General features: G+C 43.8%; 3 protein-coding genes across 6 annotated transcripts in view; all 3 read right to left on the bottom strand.

Annotated features, from left to right (window-relative positions):
* The window catches only part of LOC111952583 (roquin-1), a 34507-nt gene extending 31413 nt beyond the window's left edge, over nt 1–3094 (bottom strand). For 2 of the 4 annotated variants that reach the window (XM_023971406.2, XM_070435083.1), the window contains exon 1: nt 2857–3092. The gene's annotated coding sequence lies outside the window, so the exon portion shown is untranslated. Of the gene's footprint in view, nt 1–2856 lie in introns of all 4 variants that reach the window. The other 2 variants (XM_070435082.1, XM_023971407.2) reach the window with 2 other exon arrangements.
* A 5142-nt stretch (nt 3095–8236) lies between these two features.
* LOC111952773 (SCL-interrupting locus protein homolog) lies at nt 8237–20843 on the bottom strand. Its single transcript, XM_023971676.2, has 17 exons — nt 20405–20843; nt 19811–19898; nt 19559–19666; nt 19169–19284; nt 18756–18943; nt 17934–18190; nt 17723–17806; nt 17423–17509; nt 16911–17061; nt 16574–16683; nt 16181–16301; nt 15120–16094; nt 14867–14999; nt 14431–14674; nt 10438–10594; nt 9822–10129; nt 8237–9589 (listed from the first exon to the last, which is right to left on the bottom strand). Exons 2-17 carry the CDS (start codon nt 19819–19821, stop codon nt 8863–8865), a joined length of 3777 nt encoding a protein of 1258 aa, XP_023827444.1. The 5' UTR covers nt 19822–19898; nt 20405–20843; the 3' UTR covers nt 8237–8862.
* A 619-nt stretch (nt 20844–21462) lies between these two features.
* On the bottom strand, nt 21463–23069 carry LOC139023042 (uncharacterized). Its single transcript, XM_070435084.1, has 3 exons — nt 22849–23069; nt 22368–22650; nt 21463–22272 (listed from the first exon to the last, which is right to left on the bottom strand). The coding sequence occupies exons 1-3, from the start codon at nt 23061–23063 to the stop codon at nt 21604–21606; spliced, it is 1167 nt and encodes a 388-aa protein (XP_070291185.1). The 5' UTR covers nt 23064–23069; the 3' UTR covers nt 21463–21603.
* Between the last annotated feature and the right edge of the window lie 677 nt (nt 23070–23746).

Genomic DNA, 23746 nt, shown 5'->3' with positions numbered 1-23746 from the left:
TCGACGACCTGGGTGGGGATTCCACAGGCTGAAAATAGCCCGGAAGGGTGGACTGACTGAGTTCCCAATCTGAGTAGGGAAGTAGAATAGCTAACAAGCTAACTGTTTACTTATGAGACAGGAGAAGGAAACACACCCACATTGGTGCTGAGATGAGTGGGCCAGGCAGCGGGAATGTGTTTCCCATAAAGCCTGGGAGAGCCTAAGTGCTGGGAATTGGCTGTAATACGTGTGCTGGAGCAACAGGGGCCTTTCCTCAATCAGTGATTGAGTCTGACAGACTATGATAATCTACATGGAGATGACGATAAATATCCCTGCGTGTTTTTGGGAAGGTTGACAGACAATGAGGTCATTGTGCCTGGAACTGCTATGGTACCACTCACAATGCAGTAGCAGACATGGAAATAATAATTAATTCTTATTTCTATGGTAGCAGAAGACTGTCATTTCCTCCAATGCTTCTGGACAAAACAAAAAATTGACCATGTCCACTGCATGTGATCTAACAAAGGGCTTAATAGATGAGTGAATGTACTGCAGCCTTGTCTATAAAATAAAAATATTTTAACTTAAAATAGGGCAAATGAGGCCAACTTCCACACAAACATTCCAGTGACGTTAATGTAAGATCAGGTACAAAAGTTTGAATTGTGTGGACCTTTGAGGACTTTGTTTTCATCTGATAAGTGTCTGRTAAATTACAAAAATGTAAATGAATGTAATAAGACAGAGGCCCAGTCTCTTAACCAGAGTGACTAACAGTTAGTGCATTCATCTTAAAATAGCTAGGTAGGCCAACTACACCACAGTCATAGTAAGTACATTTTTCCTCAATAAAGTAGCTATCAGCAAAGTCATAGCAAGTAAGCAAAAAATAAATAAGAAAGTGTTAGTTCAGGAAAGGCATTCTTAATTAAAAAATGTATGAATACATTTATACCCAACTTCCCCTGACAGTCTGGCTGTGATTGACTAGCCTCGTTATTTTATTGTTACTTTAGTCTATTTAGTAAATATTTTCTAAACTCCATTTCTTGAACTGCATTGTTGGTTAGTACTGTAAGTAAGCATTTCACAGGTAAGGTCTACTACACCTGTTGTATTCCYCGCATGTGACAAATATCATTTGATTTGATAGCCTGGCCTACATACTGTGTGGTTACATTTTACACCCTCTCCCTTTGTACTCACACAATCTTCCATATTCAAAACTCCATGCAAATAATGCTGCTGTGACACTGACAGAGTAATGTTGACTAMCTGTCCATATACTTGTCCTTATATAGCCATTTCACCAAGACAGAAGACTAACTGTTGAACTTTGTGATTTGCTATCCGATTGACTGTTTAATATCCAATGACTCCATGACCGTATCAGTCTCAAATAAAGTTTAGTAAGGCCTAAATCCTAAAGAGAACTGTAGCCACAGCAGACATACACTCATGATAAGGATYCAGATGAAAACACTCACAGCTAACATGAGTAAACAATTGTGGTCACCCCACTTGTTTTGGTAAAAAGCTGAGGGATGGGCCTGAAGAAATGTAACCACTCTCAAATTCATAAACAGAGCCCTGACCATGCAAGATATCAACATTATGTTTGAAACATGTTGAGGCTATACAGTGTTTGTGTACATTTACAATGTTTACAAACATTGGAGCAAAACACTTTATATTTTGGGCTCTGGTGAGGTTTGACATTTGAACTAAGCTCATGAGGCATTTATAAAAAGTTTTCAAGAATCAAGAGGTATTGATCATTAAAGTATAAGTCAAAAATGGATGTAACAACTGCAGATTTCCTCTTTAATGATGACTCATAACACTAGAAGGAACTGTACCATCCTTACACAACCACTAGTCACAGGCCTAATGATTTCCCTACACTAATCAATCAATTCAATGTAGAATATATGTGATATATTTTACCATTGTATCATCAAAACCACTTCCTAGGTTTGCATAACGTGTAATGAGCAGTAAAGCATTAGCTATAAGTAACATATGCAGTTGCGTTTTTGTTGTTTCAATGTTCCCTTGTCATGCTGTTGGGTACATGAATCCAACGTCAACCTGCAAACCAAGTTTGATTGAATATCATGGGGCGCTTCCACAAGCTATGTTTTCCACTTTCACAGCAGAATTATTAAATATTGTAAAGTTGTTATTAGGCCTCTGAAACGTATAAGCATCCATAAACATAACAAGCAGACGTATCACTACGAAGTGCAACGTAAGCAATGCTAGTGAGCTAGATGCTAAAGTTAGTTAGTAGTAGCTAACCTGCTAGGCTAATACTTCAAAGTATGCTTAATAGCTAACGTGAGTTTGCTTCGCCCAGCTCGTTGCGTGACGAATCAAACGTTAACCATACTCAAATCGAAAAGCAACATTTGTCAAATGCCCTGAACCTAGCTAGTTAGTTATACCGGTTTGTCTAACTAACGTTAGCCTCTGGTAATGTGTGCTTTAGCATAACTATTAGTTACTGTGCTAATTTAGCTAGTCAATACACATTAAGTGGACATTGTTAACATTAGCTAGAATAGCTAGCCAACGTAAGCAAGCTATCATAAATTGACACAGCTAACAAAATAGACCAGTTAGGTKGCTAACGTTAGCTAGTTATCAGAAACAAAAACAATTAGTTAGCTAGCTACATTTTTATTTTATAAAGCTAGCTAGCCAGCTACACTTGACGGCTAGCATGGTTAGCTACCTAACATAACAGCTAGCTAGAAAACGTTAGCTGTACATTTGTCGCAAAAATAAAACATGTCGAACATAATCCGACCWTATCTAGTTAGCTAGCCATTTATAATTTTTGTAGAACCACCACCATATACTTACAAATTCCAATTAAATGCCATCAACCTTCAGCTGTTATGATAGCTAATATTGTTGTATTTTGTCGGTCGCCATGTCGACCACGTAGCTGGATCCTGGCAGTGGCAGTAATGAGCTAACTAGGTGGCTAGCTTTTAGCTAGGCTGTGTATGTCACAGCAGCACACTATGCAAAGCTGCAAGCAAGACATACAAAAATATCAACACATCGGCAGGTTACTATAATACAATTTCTCAGAAGAAAAGGCTTGCTGGTTTGCTTTACTTTCATTTACATAATTTTTAAATTAGTACATGCATATCACTTMTATTGTACATAATATGCGGTACACTAATTGGTTTTTAGCAGAGCCATGTATAGTCAGTCCATCCTACTCCCAGTCTCCAGAGGCTTGCTGGTTTGCTTTACTTTAATTTACATAATTTTTTAATTAGCACATGCATWTKACTTTTATTGTACATAATATGCGGTACGCTAATTTGTTCTTAGCAGAGCCATGTATAGTCAGTCCATCCCACTCCCAGTCTCCAGAGACATAACACCATTGAAATAATTTGAATCATGTTGCTTTTGTTGTTTTTGCCATGTACTCCCCACTTTTTCCCACGAATTGGTATTTTGACCAATCACATTAGATCTTTTCACATCTGCTCTTTTTTAGAGCTGAACTGATTGGTCAAACAAAATATCCGAATTTGGCTGCCTGTCTAAACGCAGCAGCAGTTACTTATTATACTAATCAGCATACATTATTAGAATACTACCAAGTTACATAATCGTGGGTTTTTTATATGGCTATATGGTTACTATTTGTAGCCGTTAAAAAGGTCTCAGCAGTTCGAGGTGGGAGACACTTTGAAATGTCCATCAAGTAGTCAGTGGAGCTTGATGGTATTTCTTTGCTTGGTACTAATATGTGTAAGCATATCTGACACTACTATTGATCATGGTCAACATTAGTCACTCTGGCATATCTGATGAAGTATACTTTTATTGAACTTGTTTGCTACTGTTGTCACACTTAGTCAACCTTCCTAATGTTGAGTTGCAAAGATCTGGTACTTTACTCTCCTGCCATTGAAACACACACACACACACACACACACAAAACTAGAGGCCTACTGTTTGAGAAGTTATTTTTGTTTTGAGGGTTAGTGTATTGAACACAGAGAGACCATTACCTTTACCATTTTCATTCTGATACCTCACAGTTTTACACTATTGATTTTGGTTGGTGCTGTCATCGTCTTACAGATTGTTTCTGGGTAGTGGTTGTGACTATCTTGTGTTTCAAGTTTTAATGTCACATAAACAAGTACAATGAAATGCCTTTCTTGCAAACTCAAAACCCAACAATGTAATAATCATTAACAATGTATTACTACAAAAATACACAATAAAGTAAGTAAGGAAGTATACTATATACAGGAAATATTTCAAAAGTCAGATCCAATACTATATTAACATGTGCAGGGATCCTGGGGTGATGGGGTAAATATTATTAGGGGGAAGGGGACTAGGATATAAAAACAGAGTAGCAGCAGCTTGTATGTGAGTGGGTGTGCAGGAGTGTAGAGTCAGTCTAAATGTATGTGCATATTATGTGTGAGTGAGAAAATGATGGAGTGAGTGTTTATGTGTGTGTTGGAGTGACAGTGTGTGTGAGTGTATAGGGCCCTTTGAGTGTGCATAGAGACAGTGCAAAAGGCTGGTCATGGCTCACATCAACACAATTATCCCAGAAACCCTAGAGCCACTCCAATTTGCATACCACCCCAAAAAATCCACAGTTGATGCAATCTCTAATAAACTCAACACTATTCATTGACTACAGCTCAGCATTCAACACCATAGTGCCCTCAAAGCTCATCAATAAGCTAAGGACCCTGGGACTTAACACCTCTCTCTGCAACTGTATCCTGGACTTCCTGACGGGCCACCCCCAGGTGGTAAGGGTAGYTYACAACACATCCGCCACGCTGATCCTCAACACAGGGGCCCCTCAGGGGTGCGTGCTCAGTCCCCTCCTGTACTCCCTGTTCACCCATGACTGCATGTCCAGGCACGACTTCAACATCATCATTAAGTTTCCAGATGACACAACAGTGGTAGGCCTTATCACCGACAACGACAAGACAACCTATAGGGAGGAGGTCAGAGACCTGGCCATGTGGTGCCAAGACAACAACCTCTCCCTCAGTGTGATCGAGACAAAGGAGATGATTGTGGACTATAGGAAAAAGAGGACCGAGCGCGCTCCCATTCTCATCGACGGGGCTACAGTGGAGCAGGTTGAGAGCTTCAAGTTCCTTGGTGTCCACATCACCAACAAACTATCATGGTCCAAGTAAACACAAAGACAGTCATGAAGAGGGCACGACAAAACCTATTCCCCCTCAGGAGACTGAAAAGATTTGGCATGGGTCCTCAGATCCTCAAAAGGTTCTACAGCTACACCATCGAGAGCATCCTGACTGGTTGCATCACTGCCTGGTATGGCAACTGCTCGGCCTCCGACCGCAGGGCACTACAGAGGGTAGTGCGAACGGCCCAGTACATCACTGGGGTCAAGCTTCCTGCCATCCAGGATCTCTATACCAGGCGGTGTCAGAGGAAGGCCCTAAAAATTGTCAAAGACTCCAGCCGCCCAAGTCATAGACTGTTCTCTCTGCTACCGCAAAGAAAGCAGTACCGGAGCYCCAAGTCTAGGTCCAAAAGGCTTCTAAACAGCTTCTATCCAAGCCATAAGACTCCTGAACACCTAACCAAATGGCTACCCAGACTATTTGCATTGCCCCCTCCCCTCCCCCTCTTTTACACCGCTGCTACTCTCTGTTGTTATCATCTATGCATAATCACTTTAATAACTCTACCTACATGTACATATTACCTCAACTAACTGGTGCCCCCGCACATTGACTCTGTACCGGTACCCCCCTGTATATAGTCTCGCTATTGTTATTTTACTGCTGCTCTTTAATTACTTGTTACTTTTATTTKTTTTTCCTATCCGTATTTCTTTAAACTGCATTGTTGGTTAGGGGCTCGTAAGTAAGGATTTCACTGTAAGGTCTACACTTGTTGTATTTGGCGCATGTGACTAATACAATTTGATTTGATATTCTCAAGAGCAGTGTGCGGGTTCCTTCTTTTTTCTCATCTTATTCAACTGTTACCATGCACCTGCAAAAAAGATAGCTCAGATGTGCGAGTGCCTTTTGAATTTTGAAATTAAGTATATACTAAGGACTCATGCATGTTTTTGAAATTTGTTTTTATTTAACCTTTATTTAATTAACTAATGCATGTGCGCGTATCTATCTATATGTGAGCAGTAGGGGGCATGATTGCACCCCCAAAAAAAACCTGCCTGCAACTAGGTTTCCATCTGCTGAGATTTATATATACACTATATATACACACTAGATGTCTGACAGGGGGCGCTGTTTTGAAGCCACATCATCGTGGCACTCCCCCACCATTGTAAAAAAATATTTWGGAAACTATAGAAAGGAATTTACTAAAGTCTACATTTGATATTGCCACGTTTATTCTATTACAGACACCTTTATGCATACTTTTAAATTATATTATGTGAGCTAAACATATTTTTTAAATACATTTTTTTTAAATCCTGAAAGTATAATTTTTGSAYAGCACTAATGTTTCTGTCCACACTACAACAACAAAAATACTTAACTACATGTCATTTATTCCTTGAAACATTTAAATTAAATACTATAGAATTCCATTCATTCTTATGGAGGACTGCTTTTCTGAGTGTCAATATGGCCGACCAGTGGCTTCAAAGCTTCTCCATGGCCAAAATATTGCTTCAGCTATCCAGGGTTATATATACATCATTGAGTGGCAAGGAGTGGAATGTTAGCTAAAGAGACTGGTACTCAGACTAGGGGGACTTACATTGAATATATGATTAAATTCCAATGATTTAAAGGTGGGATGACCTAGTAATTTTGACCTAGTAATGTCATGTCTATTATGCCACCACATCAGATGTGGGGTATCACCTTTGGGGTCAATTCAATGGAATAATATGCAATCAAAACAGAGATTAATTATTTGATTAACTTTGATGTCACCATAGAAATACATTATCATATCAATGTCACCTGACTTGGAATGTTTACTGTTACTGCACAAACCTTGTTTGTTCCAATAATAACATTTTGGACAGAAAAGCCCATGATCCTTTTTGAGAATGAAGAAAGCAGGTAAGAGGTTGGTGGTCTGGAAGTTATGAAGAACCTGACAAGCCTGAGGCAGCAGTGTGCAACGCCAGCCTTAGCCAACCACCAGCCAATCACCTCAGCCCTGCCCTGTACCAGTACCRGGACTCCACCCCACACCGATGACCTGTGACTTCATGGTGGCGCCTGAGGCACCGTTTATGGAGTTGTGGGACCTCTGGGAGGGCGCAGGGGACCAGCTCGACAAGTCCAAGTGGGAAATAACCAGGGAGCACAGCACTGCACTGGATGAGGCCACCTGTCTCTAAAATGACAACTGGTGAAACCACACAAGACACTACGCTGTTAGGCGAACAATTATCTTCACCTCACGATTCAAAAGTGTGTGTGTAAAAATAAAGTTATTTAATTCCTTCATAAAGATGTATTCCTGCATTCCTTTTATTTAATTCCTCCAATGTTGTATCCAGTACTGGAATACTACTGTCCAGCACCTGTTTTACTGAAAGGAAGTGGCTATTTGAAAGAGTTAACATACAAAATGTACAGAATAGAAAATAGAGGATGAGAAACAGGAAGTGAGAGTTCTGGGATGCAGAGGTGATGGAGAAAGGAAATCAGTGACGTGGGGGTTAGGGTGAATACATCTGTCATTCACCAGATTGTACACAGAGCTTGGGTTAGTCTATTTCCATGGTTTGTGCTGTCCTGTCATTTACGTTCCACTTCCCTGAGCAACAAATTTGAGATCGTATTGGCTCTGAAAGAGTGCTTCTCATTTTTAAATTTAACTAGGCAAGTCCGTTAAGAACAGATTTTTATTTACAATGACGCGGGTCTGTAGTTACGCCTCTAGCACTGCAATGCCTTAGACCTCGGCGCCACTCATTTACACATCTGTAGTAACTGAATTAAATTTAAAATCACTAGTACTTCTGTTAATTCTAGATAGGCCAGTTGTGTGTGATATGGCAGCCTTTTCACAAAGCAGTGAGGCGAGGTTGACAGTGGGTAGTCTCAGTCAGAGGGGGTGGGTCTTTACTGCAGGGTTAGAACACTGGGTTTGGGTGGGCCTCAGGGGAAATGTAGTGAGCTAACTAAATAGAACAAAAAATAAATATTCATTAAAGACAAACTACCATTAATACAAAAGTAAAGGAAAAAAACATGATTATAGTGCATATTTATTAAGGCAATCATAAATAGAAAGTTCAAGTTCAGAAATTAAAAATAATGCTGGAGCCAGCATTTCATGTAAACACACACAAGAAATACAAGTCAACATGAAAGAAACTTAAAATATTTACAACATTAAACTGAAAAGTACAACAAAATAGGCATGAAGGTAGTCTGTTTCACCATGTAATCAGACTTAAAAATCCCAACATTGACTATAAGTAGGTGTCCACCAATTACCAGGAGATRGGGTATCAGTAAGAGGCCAAACTGTTATAAATAAACATTTACAAAGAGCTAGATACATCATGACGCCACACCCTCTTCCACATAGTTGTAGTAGAAAGGCAACAAGTACATTTTGTGCACAGACAAAGAGCACAGTGGTGAAGAGACTTGGTAAGAGCCTCTGTTTCAGTGGTCCTACACAAATGTACACAWTACAATCAATGAGCACCATGAAGATTCCAATAGAGGCATTCAAAACAATCTGTAAACAAATGTATGGAAGCATTTAAAAATATCTTACTAAGAACACAACCACACTGACAAATCGCAATGGATTCGACAATACATTTCATTTGTCATTTTGAGTTTCCTTTGCATTAGTTCCCGTGGTCCTTTAGAAGAGTTTCGGCAGCTGTCTAAGTCTACTCAGGTTCAAGAAATTTCCCATCGACCCCTCTGGTTGAGGACACTCCCTTTGTATTTCACCTAAAGATGGCAGCCGTTTTGCACCATTCTCCTTGTCCGAATGTTGTTTGGCGCCGCGTGCCAAAAGCTGCATTTTAGGACGCAAGTGCCTGAGTAGCTGGCTTTGAGAGTCTGCGTGTGGCCCCTGCGGGTGGACAGGTTTGGAATGTGGCAACTCATTGGTGATGTTTTTCAGAACCAAACCTTTGCGCTCCCTCTCTCCCTGCCCTACTTGTTCCRGTTGAACATGGAACTGTATGGTATATCCCATCTCCAACTGCTCCCCCTCGGCCCTGTCGTCCTCCTCACTCCTACTCCCCTCCTCTATAAGCCCGTACCTTCTCATGTACTTGCTGGTGGCGAAGGACATGTTGTTGGGAGACAGGATACAACTGAGTCCCACAGTGCTCTTCGCCGCTCCAGGCAACTCTGAGAGCGGTGTGTAGGGGCTGAACCTAGGGAGGGCCCTAGGGGGCTGTTGCCCTCCCCCCACAGAAAGTCTAGAGAGCTGCTGGTCGCTGAGGTACCGGAGGGCGATGGCGTTGGCCTCCAGGCTGAGGTCCACGCTGCCACTGGGGCCCCGCATGCTGGTTCCCGTGGACTCCAGGAAGGTCAGTCTGCTGATGACTGCCTCTGGGTTGATGCCGGCCAGGGTACTGGGGAAAAGTTAACAGGAAAACCTTCTGCATAAGTAATGTAACCTATATAATTACTCTTTAAGATGTGCTGTAGTGCATGCCAATTGAAGCATTTAATTTTCAAGTACTTTTTGGATTTACATGAAAATGAGAGAGAGAATAAGACTATTCGCAACAGTAATAGCATCTATGATCTACATATTGTAGGTACAAAGAAGCTGAAGTAAACATGACAATTCGATGCTCACACCTGGCACTCTCCATTGAGCTGCGTGTGACCTTGCCCCCCGAGTCGGCAGAGTCTAGATCCACATTGACCCCTAGCTGCTGCAGCTGGCGCAGTGTGGCGTGGAGCACCTGATCCTTCCCTCCTGGCGGCTGCTCTCTGGGCTCCGGCCTACGGGAGCAGAGGGGAACAGGGCTAGGGTACGACTMCTGGGACTGACAGAGGGACAAGGTGCGTTTCTCCTGCCGTGGGTATGAGGTCCGTCTGTCCTGTTCCTCCTCATCTTCGCCCTCCTCGTTCACTGTACCCTGGAGACGGCTGTTCACTTGGCCCTGTGGAGGAAAGAAGAACTTAATTCATTGATAAGCACTTTTCATACATTTAGTGGAAAAAGTGACAAATAGTSAGGGATCAGGAGGGAGGTTGGTCACATAACACGTTGTATATTAACCATTTCACTGCAATACTAGATTCTGTTGAAGCCTATCCAGAAATAAGTATACCAGGATAAAAGCTGGGGCAAATWCATCACCTGGGCCGTGCTCATAACTATTTTTGGTTTCCTTTCCTAGCCTAGTTTTTCTCCATACATGGGGCAAATGAAGTACCTATAAAAAATATTTTTTTAAACGAGTCTCACCAGTAGGTCTTGATAAAACCTCTGATCATCCTCCACTGCTCTGGGCTCCTGACTCTTGGTGCTGTCCCTCTGTGGAGACTGGGACTGGTAGTACATGCTTGCACTCTCCCCCAACACAGGGCTCTGGAAGGAACCGTCTCCAAACGATGACTGAATCCTGCAGCAACCGCGCAAAAACACATGCTGTTCATAACACAGAAAGAGTTTACTGAAATGGCCGATTGGTGGCACCAGTGTTCAGATGGTGGGATCTCCCTTCTGAAACCAATTGTGAGGGCTCACCCTGACATCCACATATTGCCCACGTTCTCGTGGCTGGATTTTAGATTGAAAACTTGGTCTATTTCGTTCAACCATTGACGACTCACCATTGTGAAATAATGGGAAGAATTTATGTAAACTGCTTAAAGGGGAAATCTGTGCTTGCTACATCAATTTTTGGGACTTAAATTAATGATATAGCTATAAATTATTGCACAATATAACTTAAAAATGCCCCATGAGCTTAGTTCAATTGTCATACCCCATCAGAACCCAAATTCAAGATGGTGCCGATAGAGATGGCAGCTTTGCTTCTAGTCCTTTGGAAAATGTTTAGTATTTCATTATTTATGTATTATTTCTTACATTGCTAGCCAAGAAAACCTTAAGCGTTGTTACCTACAACCGGGAATAACCATTGGATATCAGAGAGACGTCAACTTACCAGCACAACGACCAGGAATACGACTTTCTCAAAGCGGATCCTTTGTCTGCACCTCCCAGGGCATTTGAACTGATTCCAGAGGCCGACCCAAAACAACGCCGCTGGAGGAGAGYGTGCKGGAGCGGTCTTCTAGTGAGGCTTCGGATGCGCACACACCACCCACCACTCCCGAGTATTTTACTCGCTAATGTCCAGTCCCTAGTTAACAAAGTCGACAAWTTCAGGGAAAGAGTTTCTTTCCAAAGAGATATCCGGGATTGTAACATATGCCGTTTCATGGAAACATGGCTAGCTGGGGATATGCTGTCGGAGTCCATACAGCCAATGGGATTWTCAGTGCATCGCGCCGACAGGAATAAACATCTCTCCGGTAAGAAGAAGGGTGGGGGTGTACGTTTCATAATTAACAACTCATGGTGTAATTGTAACAACATACAGGAACTCAAGTCCTTTTGTTCACCTGATCTAGAATTCCTCACAATCAAATGCCGACCATATTATCTCCCAAGAGAAATCTCCTCGGTTATCGTCACAGCAGTGTATAACCCCCCGCAAGTSGATACCAAGAAGGCCATCCAGGAACTTCACTGGACTTTATGCAAACTGGAAACCATAMATCCTGAGGKTGCATTTATTGTAGCTGGGGATTTTAACAAAGCTAATTTMAGAACAAGGRAACCTAAATTCTAMCAGCATATCGATTGCCGTACACGAGCAACACGCTCGACCATTGCTAATCTAACTTCCGTGATGCATACAAGGCCCTCCCCCCACCCTCCTTTTGGAAAATCTGACCATGACTCCATCTTGTTGCTCCCTCCTATAGGCAGAAACTAAAACAGGAAGCACCCGTGCATAGGCCTATACAACGCTGGTCTGACCAATTGGATTCCACGCTTCAAGATTGCTTCGATTACATGGACTGGGATATGTTCCGGGTAGCCTRAGATAATAACATTGACGTATACGCTGACATGGGGAGCGAGTTTATAAGGAAGTGTACAGAAGATGTTGTACCCACTGTGACTATTAAAACCATCCCTAACRAGAAACTGTGGAWTGATGGCAGCATTCAGGCAAAACTGAAAGCACGTACAACCYCATTTAAATCTTGGCAAGGCGAACGGAAATATGGCCGAATACAAGCAGTGTAGTTATTCCCTCCYTAAGGCAATCAAACAAGCAAAGCATCAGTAGAGACAAAGTGGAGTCGCAATTCAARGGCTCAAACACGAGACGTATGTGGCTGGGTCTACAGACAATCACGGAGTASAGTAAGAAAATCAGCCCCGTCGTGGACATCAACGTCTTGCTTCKAGACAAATTAAACAACTTCTTTGCGCGCTTTGAGGACAATACAGTGCCGTCGACGCGGRCCGCTACCAAAGACWGTGGGTTCTCCATCTCCGAAGTGAGCAAAACATTTAAACGTGTTAAACATCGCAAGGCTGCCGGCCCAGATAGCATCCCTAGCAGRGTCCTCAGAGCATGCGCAGACCAGTTGGCTGGTGTGTTTACGGACATATTCAATCAATCCCTATCCCAGTCTGCAGTCCATACATGCTTCAAGATGGCCACCATTGTTCCTGTTCCCAAGAAAGCTAAGGTAACTWAACTAAATGACTATCACCCCSTAGCACTCATTTGGCATCATGGTGCTTTGAGAGACTAGTSAAGGATCATATCACCTCCACCTTACCTGTCACCCTAGACACATTTCAAATGTACTTATCGTCCCAATAGGCCCATAGACAATACAATCYCCATCACACTGCCCTATCCCARCTGGACAAGACAAATACCTATGTAAAAATGCTGTTCATTGACTACAGCTCAGCATTCAACAACATAGTACCCTCCAAACTCATCATTAAGCTTGAGACCCTGGGTCTTGACCGCYCCCTGTGCAACTGGGTCCTGGACTTCCTGAKGGGCCACCCCCAGGTGGTGAAGGTAGGAAACAACATCTCCACTCTGCTGATCCTCACACTGGYGSCCCACAAGGGTGCGTGTTCAGCCCCCTCCTGTACTCCCTGTTCACCCACGACTGKGTGGCCATGCACGCCTCCAACTCAATCATCAAGTTTGCAGACGACAACAGGAGTGGGCTTGATTACCAACAACGACGAGATASCRRKRKSSMYMYYGSTGAGGGCACTCTGAGTATGGTGTCAGGAAAACAACCTCTCACTCAATGTCAGCAAAACAAAAYYYYWMYWRSMSGYKRTRKYGYAAKKYSKYAYGGYYSKKCCCCCCTATCCACATCGACAGGACAGCAGTGGAGAAGGTGGAAAGTTTTAAGTTCCTCGGAGTACGTATCACTGACAAACTGAAATGGTCCACGCACACAGACTGTGTGGTGAAGAAGGCGCAACAGCGGAGGTTGAAAATGGATGCGTTGTGCATCGAAAACTCTCAACCCTCAACCCTCTGAAAACCCTTTTAAAGGTGAACAATTGAGAGCATCCTGTCGGGCTGTATCACCGCCTGTACGGCAACTGCACTGCCCACAACCGCAGGGCTCTCCAGAGGGTGGTGCGGTCTGCACAACGCATCCATAGGGGCAAACTACCTGCCCTCCAGGACACCAACATCACCATGTCACAGGAAGAACAAAAAGATCATCAAGGACAATAACCACACAAGCCACTGCCTGTTCACCCCGCTTCCATCCAGAAGGCGAGGTCAGTACAGGTGCATCAAAGCTGGGACAGAGATTGAAAAACAGCTTCTATCTCAAGGCCATCAGAATGTTAAAACAGCCACCACTAGCACAGAGAGGTGGCTGCCTACCTACAGACTTGATATCATTGGCCACTTTAATAACTTTATGAATGTTTACATATATCTTGCATTCATCATCTTATTARGTATATAATGTATACTGTATCCTTCACTATCTATTGCATCTTAGCCGCTGTCACTGCTCAACCATATATTTTATACTTATATATTCTTATCCCATTCCTTTACRAGATTGTGTGTATGAGGTTGTTGTGGAATTTGTTAGATATTAAGTTTTGTTGTGAAATTGTTAGATATTACCTGTTAGATACTGCTGCACTGTTGGATCTAGAASCATAAGCATTTCACTACACACACAATAACATTGTTATTGTTTTAACAGCAGATTMCCCCTTTAACCTTTCAGAGTTCTAGGTGGCCAACTACGACATTACTTTCTTGCATGCACCCTTCCAGTCAATTCAAAATAAGGGTGGATCAGCCAGGGCCGATGGCAGGAAACAAGRATTCCGTTTGGAATGCAGCCAACCYTTCTATCTTACCTCTGGTGCATTGACTGGTTGAAGGGTGTGCCTTTCACATGTCCCTCACTGCCCCCACACTCTTCTTCCGTGCAATTCATGTGCCTGCTGTGGGTGAGGCTGGCACTGCCAGAACTCCGACCAGAGGAGGACCTGCTGCCATCGGGGGRGCCAAGCCCCCTGTCCGTGTGCCACTCTGGCTGTTGGCGCTCGTSCTCATCGCAAGCGGGGGCATCGATGGGGTTTCCCCAGAACAAACTGGCACCTACACATAAAGGAGAGATACATTAAGAGTTGAGTAGCTAAATGTCTAGGCAGTTAGCAGCCATTCTAATCCAGTGACTTGCAGAGAGTGCAGTTTATAGTTCTATGCAGCAAACCTTTCCCCATGTAGTCAGGGAAATACTCTCAAATGAACCACGTGTGAGATTGCTGAAACCAGTGATGAGTCCAGTACCTGTTCCTACAGCAATGCTGGCATTCCTCCTGGTGTGTTGTCCTGGGGAGATCTGTGGCTGCATGGCTGCCAGCTCAGTGGATGGAGAYGAGCTGCTCCCCCCTTTCCCCTGAGCCGCCAGTAGCTTCTGGATCTGAAATAATTGGTACATCAGGATWGGAAAGTCCAATGGTAAGAAAGGTTGAAAAGTTGTTCTCTAAAGCTGCAAGATTGGTACAGTGTCAACCACAAACGACACCGTAGAGAGCCTGACCTGTGCCTGCAGTAAGTTGAGCTGCCGGTCTTGGTCCACCAGGATTCTGTAGGCGTCAGAGGGCAGGAGGCCCATGGGCCCATCCAGGGGGAAGAGAGACTTTGCCGACTGGGCCTGGCAACACTGGTTCTGACAGACAGGGGCCGGCCGCTCCAAGCAGGGCCCCTGGGCGGTGAAATGGTGTAAGTGTGGGCCCCCGGGGTGGCACAATGGGCTGTGGTGAGGGTGTGTTTGGTGGGAAGGGGAAATGTGAGAGGTGGGGGGGTTACCATCGGAGTTGGAACAGAAGTGCKTAACTGGGCTGTTGTGGGTACCTGAAGCTCCCTGCCAGTAGTTGGGGTGGTACAGGGGGGTAACATGGTCATGTGGGTTGAAGGAGCAGCACCCACAAGGCTGGTTCATGTTGTGGGTGCTGTGGAAGTGTTTGAGATGGACAGCGGGCTGTTGGTGAGTGGGCATGGGGGCTGAGGGGTGACCGGGGCTCTGGTGTGGAGGGGCTCCGACGGGGGAGGCCCACTTGTGAGAGAGGGGACCTGGTGCTTGGTGGAACTGCCTGGCCTGGTGGACTGATCCATTAGGAGAGAAGCCTGTCTTTGGAGAAGAGGAGGAAGATGAGGAGGAGGAAGAGGCGGACGTCTTCCCGAACTGTGGAGGGGTTGATTTCCTGCCAGAGGAAGGGGGCGGGAGTGGTGGTGGCTGCTGCCCAGGGGTGAATAGGAATCCTCTGCTGCCCTTACCATGAGTGTCCATGGCGGGGGTCAGGGGCCTTCTGATGGGTGGGGGACCACTGAGTGTGGTGGGCCCCTGGCCTGGGCGTCTGGTCGCCCCAGGGTGGAGCTGGTGGGAGGGGGGGCAACCACCTCTGGGCAGCAGAGCTGAGGGGGGAGGATGAGGGGGGCCCATGGTCTTTCCATCAAGGAAGCTGCCGTCCATCACCAGGGAGAGCTCCGGCACAGAATGGTGGACCCGCTTGGTCTGAAACAATATGGAGCATGTRTTTTAGAACAGAGTTCATATCAACAAATAGGTGATACGAGTCAAAAGAGAGAGACAGAACTGACCTGCTGGGTGAGAGGGTGGGGGTTTGGGGAGGGCCTGGGGGAGAGGTCCTCGTCCTCTACTCCAGAGTCATGGTCGTTGATAGACAGTCTGTTCTGAGGAGAGGCTGCCACTACCGCAGGGCTGACGGAGAAAAGACAGACAGGCACTGTCGAGCCCACTGTCTTGATAAAGCCTTTTGTAATCAGTCTACCTCACTGAACTCCTATGAAGTCATACAATTCTGTAAGAGTATCTTTCTCATGAGTTCAGTTACTATTCAATAACATTTATGACTAATGATTTTCTTGTGATCCAAACAGCCACCACTCAGAGTGAGATGGCCCTAATCACCTTGACCACTAGGAAAACCATGTTAATASAGAAGTTTGAGAGAAAAGCTTGTGTATGTATACCTTGTGAAGGAGGCACGGGACACCAGTTCCCTGAAGAACTCAGCCTCTGTGTTCTGGCTCTCAGCACTGAGCTCAAACTGCAGAGTATGGCCCTCAGACACCTCCACATTCTGTACAGACAAGGATCAAAAGATAAGTGTCATATATTCACATGGATTTACCACCATATCTGTTGTAATAGTGGGTAAAGGGCACTAGAGGGCTTTTCATACTACTGAGCTGAGCCAAACCAAGCTGTACTGAGATGGTAAACATATCCACCATAGATAGTTGCTGGAGGGGACAACCTGAAAGGGAAATGTCCAAGCCAGCACGGTTCAGGAATACCTGTGCCTACCTTGTAGAAGGTGAGTGACTCGGTGCTAGTGAGCAGTTGGAAGGTCATGTCCTGCTGCTGACCACTGCAGMGCTGGACCTGGTAGAACTCTGGCTCCCTGTGGGTCAGCGAGTACAGCACCACCAGGAACGCACCGCCCTCTGACGTCACCCTGTAACGACAAACCAGGGGTATGTTCAGTATAAGGCAAACGTTGTGGAACACTGAACGATACAAAAAGTCAGACACGGAGCTGCCTAAACACAAATCCAGACTACCCGAACAGCAAACACACCGCGTCTCCTGTTACAATTATTTTGGTGCTTTCCCCAAACATCAACCCACCACCTTTATAAGACGCCTAGAATATGTAGTTTCTATACTAACACATTATTTCCTTACTGATTTGTCCTTATCTTATGTTTATAAAAAGTGTTTTTGAACATGTGACAATATCAACAACACATACAGCACTAGAGCCAGGCCAACTGGGACATGACAGTCAGTGTGAACAGATGGGCATCCCCACTCACTTGTCCTGGAGGGAGGAGCTGAACAGGTACCTCAAACACCACGCCCACACCTGGGGGTTGGAGATGTGGTTGACCCCACTCAGCCATCTGCCACAGATAAACAGTAACCACATCAATCAAACTGTACACTCCTGCGTTGGCTCACACACACACAAACAGCTTGACTAAATGAACCCAATAAGGACAAATCCTTTGTGYTTGAGATTATCTCTAATGAATGGAGGGGGATTTACACACATCCAAAATAATAACAAGCTGGYCAAAAAYTATGTCAATAAAGTAGATGGTGGGCATACTCACAGTCCCACCAGTGGTAGAGTTTTGGCCTGTGGGTCAGACTCCAGTATTAGGAGCAGTTTCCTGCTTTGATCCATGGTCAGAAAGCTGAACAGAATAGAGAAGAAGTGAAACGGGGGCATCCATTTTCTGATAATACTGCGAAAAGCTCTTAGTCTGCTCAAAGTCAAGCATTCTAACCTTAATGCATCCCGTTATTGGCCTATGTCCTTACCCTCGTTTGTGGCTAGCGCTGCTGTGTAGCGGCTGGGTGAGGCTGGTCGGTCCACTCAGGTTCCTGGCCAAGGCTGTGGGGATGATGAGCACGGGCCGAATGGGCACAGCGTCCAGTGTGTTACCAGGGGTGACGGCGGCCCAGCGCAGGCAGAAGCCCAGGCTGTCTGTTTGCTGGGAGCAGCCAAGGTGTGCTCGCAGGACCAGCAGCTTGGACAGGTCCAGGGACTCCCGGGTGCTGCAGCAGTGCTGGAGCATCTGAACAGGTAGGGAGAGAGGGGTGAGAAGTTGTGCAAACATGACAATTGCGATGAAAATGTAAATAAATMTAAAAAWTAAATTWAAAAAWATAAAAATTCTGCTTTACTTCAGTAAATGAAACAGTGTTTCATTTAAGAGGGGATGGGGGCTGCTTATTTTCTCGCAAAACAAATCAGGAAATTAGACAGGGTAAAAAGCCCAGTTTAGAATTAGCAAGCCKAAAAAAATACTTTGACAATAGGCAGTTCAGTGATTAGCAACACCTGTTGCTGACAGGTTGCAGTAACTGCCAAGCCCGGGGTGGAGGGAGTATGCTCCTTCTGTTACCCGGGCAACAGAAAAGGTGGGTTACTTCGATAGGCAGTTAGAGGGTGGGTTGAGTTTGACAAGGTGCAGTTCGGATTAATGTAAATTCCAGTAGGAATAACAGCATTGTGTAAGAATATGTTGTATAGTTATTGCCAGTAAGCATAAAGCCTACAGAACTTGACAAGCATTAATTGTATTCAAATATAACAAAGGACATTTACTTTCAGTGCAGACGTTTACACATTAATGTTACCTTGAAAGAGATGTGGAACTCTTCTGCAGAGTGAACCATGGTGTCTGTGGCAGCAACCCCCCGGGTTCCAAACACGCACAGCACCAGGAGGTCCCCGGGCATCAGGGCAGTGGGGACCTTTTCAGAGGAGCCGGGTTGCTCCCGGCCCAGGTCGAACCGGTCCAAAGTCAAAGTCACACCCTCTTCATCTTGAAAGAAGAGAGGAGAGAGAGATGGGAGTTCACATTAATCAAGGGAAGGGACAGGGGGAATTTTCAAAATAAAAGCACTTAAGCTAAGATTTGTCCATTTGAAAGCAAGCTGTAACATATGTACTCAATCCATCATTATCATAATTATTTTTCATCTAAAAAATAGTGACAAGTTCTCTTAAACTATGAATATTTCTGTGATAATGCCTATGGTAATCTCACCAGAATCCACAGCAATAGTCCCCAACAAGTAACAGCTGAACTGGGGCTTGTTATTCTCTCGGGAATGCCGGTGGGCCAAACGAAGAACTTTCTCCACCAGAAGTAGTCTGGGATTTCTGTTCAATAGAAAACAGGTTTTTAAGCACAAGGCAGCARGTGATCTAATTACAATCACAGGGTGTATTTCAAAAGAATGTGGCWTCCTTGTCTCCTTTCATTCAACTGAACTGATTTGAGAGAATTAAGCAGCTGCAAGTAAGCCAGCATATTGCTTACACTGGCCAAGTATTTCAAATCAGTACAGACCAAGGGAAGGAGATGAGAAAGCCACCGTGGACTACTGAGATGCATCCTAAGTAGTCACGGTCAAAAAAGAAAACAGTAGACTACCTGTAATAGGATAGGTGGAGGCTAATCACATCCCCATTAGGTGTGGTGTCCCATAAGGACAATTTGGATTTGGGGAAGGTGATGGCAGCAAGAGCGTTCTCTGATGACCTGTGGTATGGTTAACATCATCAAATACTAGTGTCAGACAAACTTTCCGTGGGAACTGTTATAGTTATTGTATTAGAATTATTAAAAAACAAATTACACATGTACCAGAGCTTATATGTATAAAGGAAGAAAGCAAGTACATACCTTGTTGTCATTTTCAGATTCTCTGGTTTGTAAACATTGGCCAGGACGTGAGATGACTATCCTTTCAAATTCACTTGAACACTCATTTCTGTGGTGAGGACGGGTAAAGTGAAGTGTCTCTGTCAACAACTAGCTAACTTTTACATCTTATTAGTCAAAATATGTGTGTGCATGTGTAACAGTATAACTTTAGTACGTCCCCTCGCCCCGACCACGGGCGCGAACCAGGGACCCTCTGCACACATCAACAACAGTCACCCACGAAGCGTCGTTACCTATCGCTCCACAAAAGCCACGGCAACCAGTGATCCGGGTCAACAGCATCAATGTAACAGTATAACTTTAGACCGTCCCCTCGCCCCGACACGGGCGCGAACCAGGGACCCTCTGCACACATCAATAAAGTTATACTGTTACACATGCCACAAGATACAAATGTGCAAGTAATTCACTTACACTAAAAGACAAACTAGATGGCAAGGTGACGTTAGATACTTAACATAAACTAGTTAGAAGACGTTGGCCATCTGGAAAGCTTAGAAAATGGCATAGCTAGCAAACCTACATAACGTTAGCTCACACACCCATTCTTACCTATTAGTCAGCCCTAGTTATGACCACATAGCACAGACAGTAATCTTCTTCACCAAACGTAGCTAGCTTATCAGATAGTTAGTTAGCTAYKTAGCTAAATAGCAAGCCAGGCAGCTAACGCGTTAGTTATCATTTCGGTTTGCGTGGCACGGAGTCGTGTTGGCTGGCTGAAATGTTGTGAGAACTGTCCTCGAGCAGTGGTTTCAAGACTTCCTCCGCAATGTCAGAGCGGCCATATTCGCGGTAAATCCACAATGTATCAATCTATTTTCGCTAATATTTAACTTCAATTGATAGCAAAAAAAAACTAACGTCGTATTTAATGAATCACTTTCCACGTTGCTGAACACAAAACACAAACAGTCCTTGTGATAAATCTAAWGTAAATTAATTGTGGCGCTGTTTCCATGTGCCAATGGCGGGCCAAAAAATACAGCCAATTGAAGGCTCGGTTTCATGGCTGCTGACCTATCAGAGGAGCTGAAAATATTACTCGCTCAACCCCATATYCTCAATCGAAGATTATTTCAACCCATATTTGCAAACATTCTTGCAATTTGTGCAATTTACAACATTGTAGATATGAGTCAGGTTGTGGTTGCAAAGAATATGAAATGGCTATGACGCTACGCTAGTATGTTACGTATTGCAAAGGGAAACTGCGTTTTGATACTGATAACCATTTGAATTACAGTTTTTCCCAATTGCTAAAACACAATTTTGCAAACTAGGCTGGTTTTATCAAAATACTTAACACAATTCACAAAACCACACCCAAACTGCAAAATACCTCATATGCTGCAAAATTAAGCACTGCAACCAAAACTACATATAGCATTATCAAAATCAAACGTTTGCACGAAATGGCACACACTTCATTCATATTACCAGATTTTTGTCTAACCAACTACACACTGTTGGGCATAATGAAAAGCACTCTCATCTTTAGTATACTTTGCCATAATACTAAAATAGTTCAAATTGTAGAAAATTCTTCAGATGCACAGAAATATTTGCAGATACACACACATGCTGTTGAAACATTTTATTTGTTATTTTTCACCAAACAAGAAGGTGCAACATATGCACAGCAGATATATTTACATTGGACTGAACAAAAATATGCTCACAAAAAAACAGTAAACTGAAAAAGAAAATTGCAGAAAAAATATGTAAAAAAAAAAAGTCAAGAAAAATAATTAGGCAGCATCTTGCCACACAGCTGGGTCTGGCCACAACGCCTCGTCCACATCACAGGCAATATCTTCCCTTGCCAGACATCGAGGGAAGAAGCGCCTTGAGTGCCTTATCCATCCCTGAATCGCACCCACATCAATCTCATCACATGCCTCTTCCATAGCCTGCACAAGAGGCATGCGCACAAAGTGCTGCCGGTCGTATACCTTCCACCGCCATGCCGAAAATAACTCTTCTATGGGGTTCAGAAAGGGTGAGTATGGTGGGAGGTATTGCACGAGAAATGGTGGGTGGTCAGCAAACCAGTTTTGGACTGGGGCTGCACGATGAAAGCTCACGTTGTCCCATACTACAACGTACCGGGTTCTTTGATGGTCTGCATCATTCATACGCTCTGGTGGTATGAGAATGTTGTGGAGTCTGTCKAGAAATGTGAAAATATGGGCTGTGTTGTATGGTCCAAGGTTGGCATGACGGTGGAGGACACCATGCGTATTGGAGATGGCAGTGCACATTGTGATGTTCCCACCACGTTGGCCAGGAACATCTATAATGGCTCTGTGGCCAATGACGTTTCTCCCCCTTCTTCTGGTCTTTGCTAGGTTGAACCCAGCCTCATCTATAAAGATGAACTCATGTGAGATTGCATGAGCATCCATTTCCAGTACTCCCTGAAAACAAAGAACAAAAGCAGTCAATATGGTGTTATCCAGTACACTGGGAAACAATGTTGCGTGTAGTGTACTGCAGTCAATAATGTACTTACATCCACATATGCTCGTCTGACCTCTTTGTTTCTTTGAGAGTTTCTCTCAAACGGCACCTTATAAAGTTGTTTCATTCTGATTTGGTTTCGCTTGAGAATGCGAGCCAATGTGGACAGACTGACTCGTTGAATGTTGTTGAATATGGTGTTGTCTTGGATGATGTGGCTTTGAATTTCTCGTAATCTGATTTCATTATTTTCCAAAACCAAGTTAACAATGGCAGCTTCCTGTACCCCGGTGAACATTTGGCCCCTTCCTCCACCATGGTTGCGTCTCTCAGTCCTTTAGAAAAACAAAAAAAATCTAGGGCTTGGACAATGCAGCCTAAAGATATTTCCCCCACAGTAGAGTAAATTCTACAGGAACTTTGTGCAGTTAGGGTATGACATCAGCCATTCATGAAGTAAACAGGTGTCACCCAACTGATACACTATGACATGGGGTGTACTACATAGTGTGAAAGAAATTTTGGTTACGCACCTGTACTCCAGTCTAAATGTCCGGATGACACAGGCGACAGTAAAACGGCTCAAGTTGGGCTGCACTCTCTGTCCAGCCTCTCGCATTGTCAGCCCATGGTTGATGACATGATCAACTAAGGTTGCTCTGATTTCATTTGAAAGTTGTTGTCTTCTTTGGCCATGAACTCCTCTACCAGCTCTACCCCTACCTCTCACTCTTCCTCCCCCTCTCATTCTCACCCTCCCWCTTCCTCTTCCTCTCTCTGRAACGGCTTCCATTGTTGTTGTAAAACAAAAGGTGCTCACCTGTGGTCTTTTCATAGTGCTTACTTCCTGATTGAAGTGGTAACAATTAACCATTGAGGTGTTTGGCCAGGTGGCACATGTATTGGCCAATTAGCTCATGTAGTGTCATTTTGAATGGCAGTGTTTTGAAATGGCAAACATGTGACTTTATGTCAGATTGTTGTGTATTATGCAGAGAACCGTGTGCAGTGCATTTAAAAAGTGGCATTTTGAATTGCAAAATGTGTGTAAAGCAGAAAATGTGTTTAGACTTTTGGAGACTTGAGAAGAGGTTTTGCTCTCTGTGTGTCAGTTTAAATAATTGTGCTGTGCATGTCATTTTAGTGTGTTAGCAATTGGAAAAAAACTAATTCACAAATAGCACAAGGGGGCGCAATTTTACCAGATATACAGTAATAAATACTCACATTTTCTATAATTACGTAGTTTATAATCTGTATTGACAGAAGCAAGCACATTAAGCAAACATAATAAGTACGCCACAAGACTACATCAATAAAAATGTCAAACCTAATCTTTCACAGGTTACTTTTAATTTCTAGATATTACAAGTCATAGAAGGGCTTTTCCAACATGATGATATGCCATTTCAGAAAAGAGCAACATAATAT

This window comes from Salvelinus sp. IW2-2015, linkage group LG26 (genome assembly GCF_002910315.2).
Source record: "Salvelinus sp. IW2-2015 linkage group LG26, ASM291031v2, whole genome shotgun sequence".
Lineage (NCBI taxonomy): Eukaryota > Metazoa > Chordata > Actinopteri > Salmoniformes > Salmonidae > Salvelinus > Salvelinus sp. IW2-2015.
Note: the sequence above shows the minus strand (reverse complement) of the source record. Positions and strands in the feature narration are given on the sequence as shown.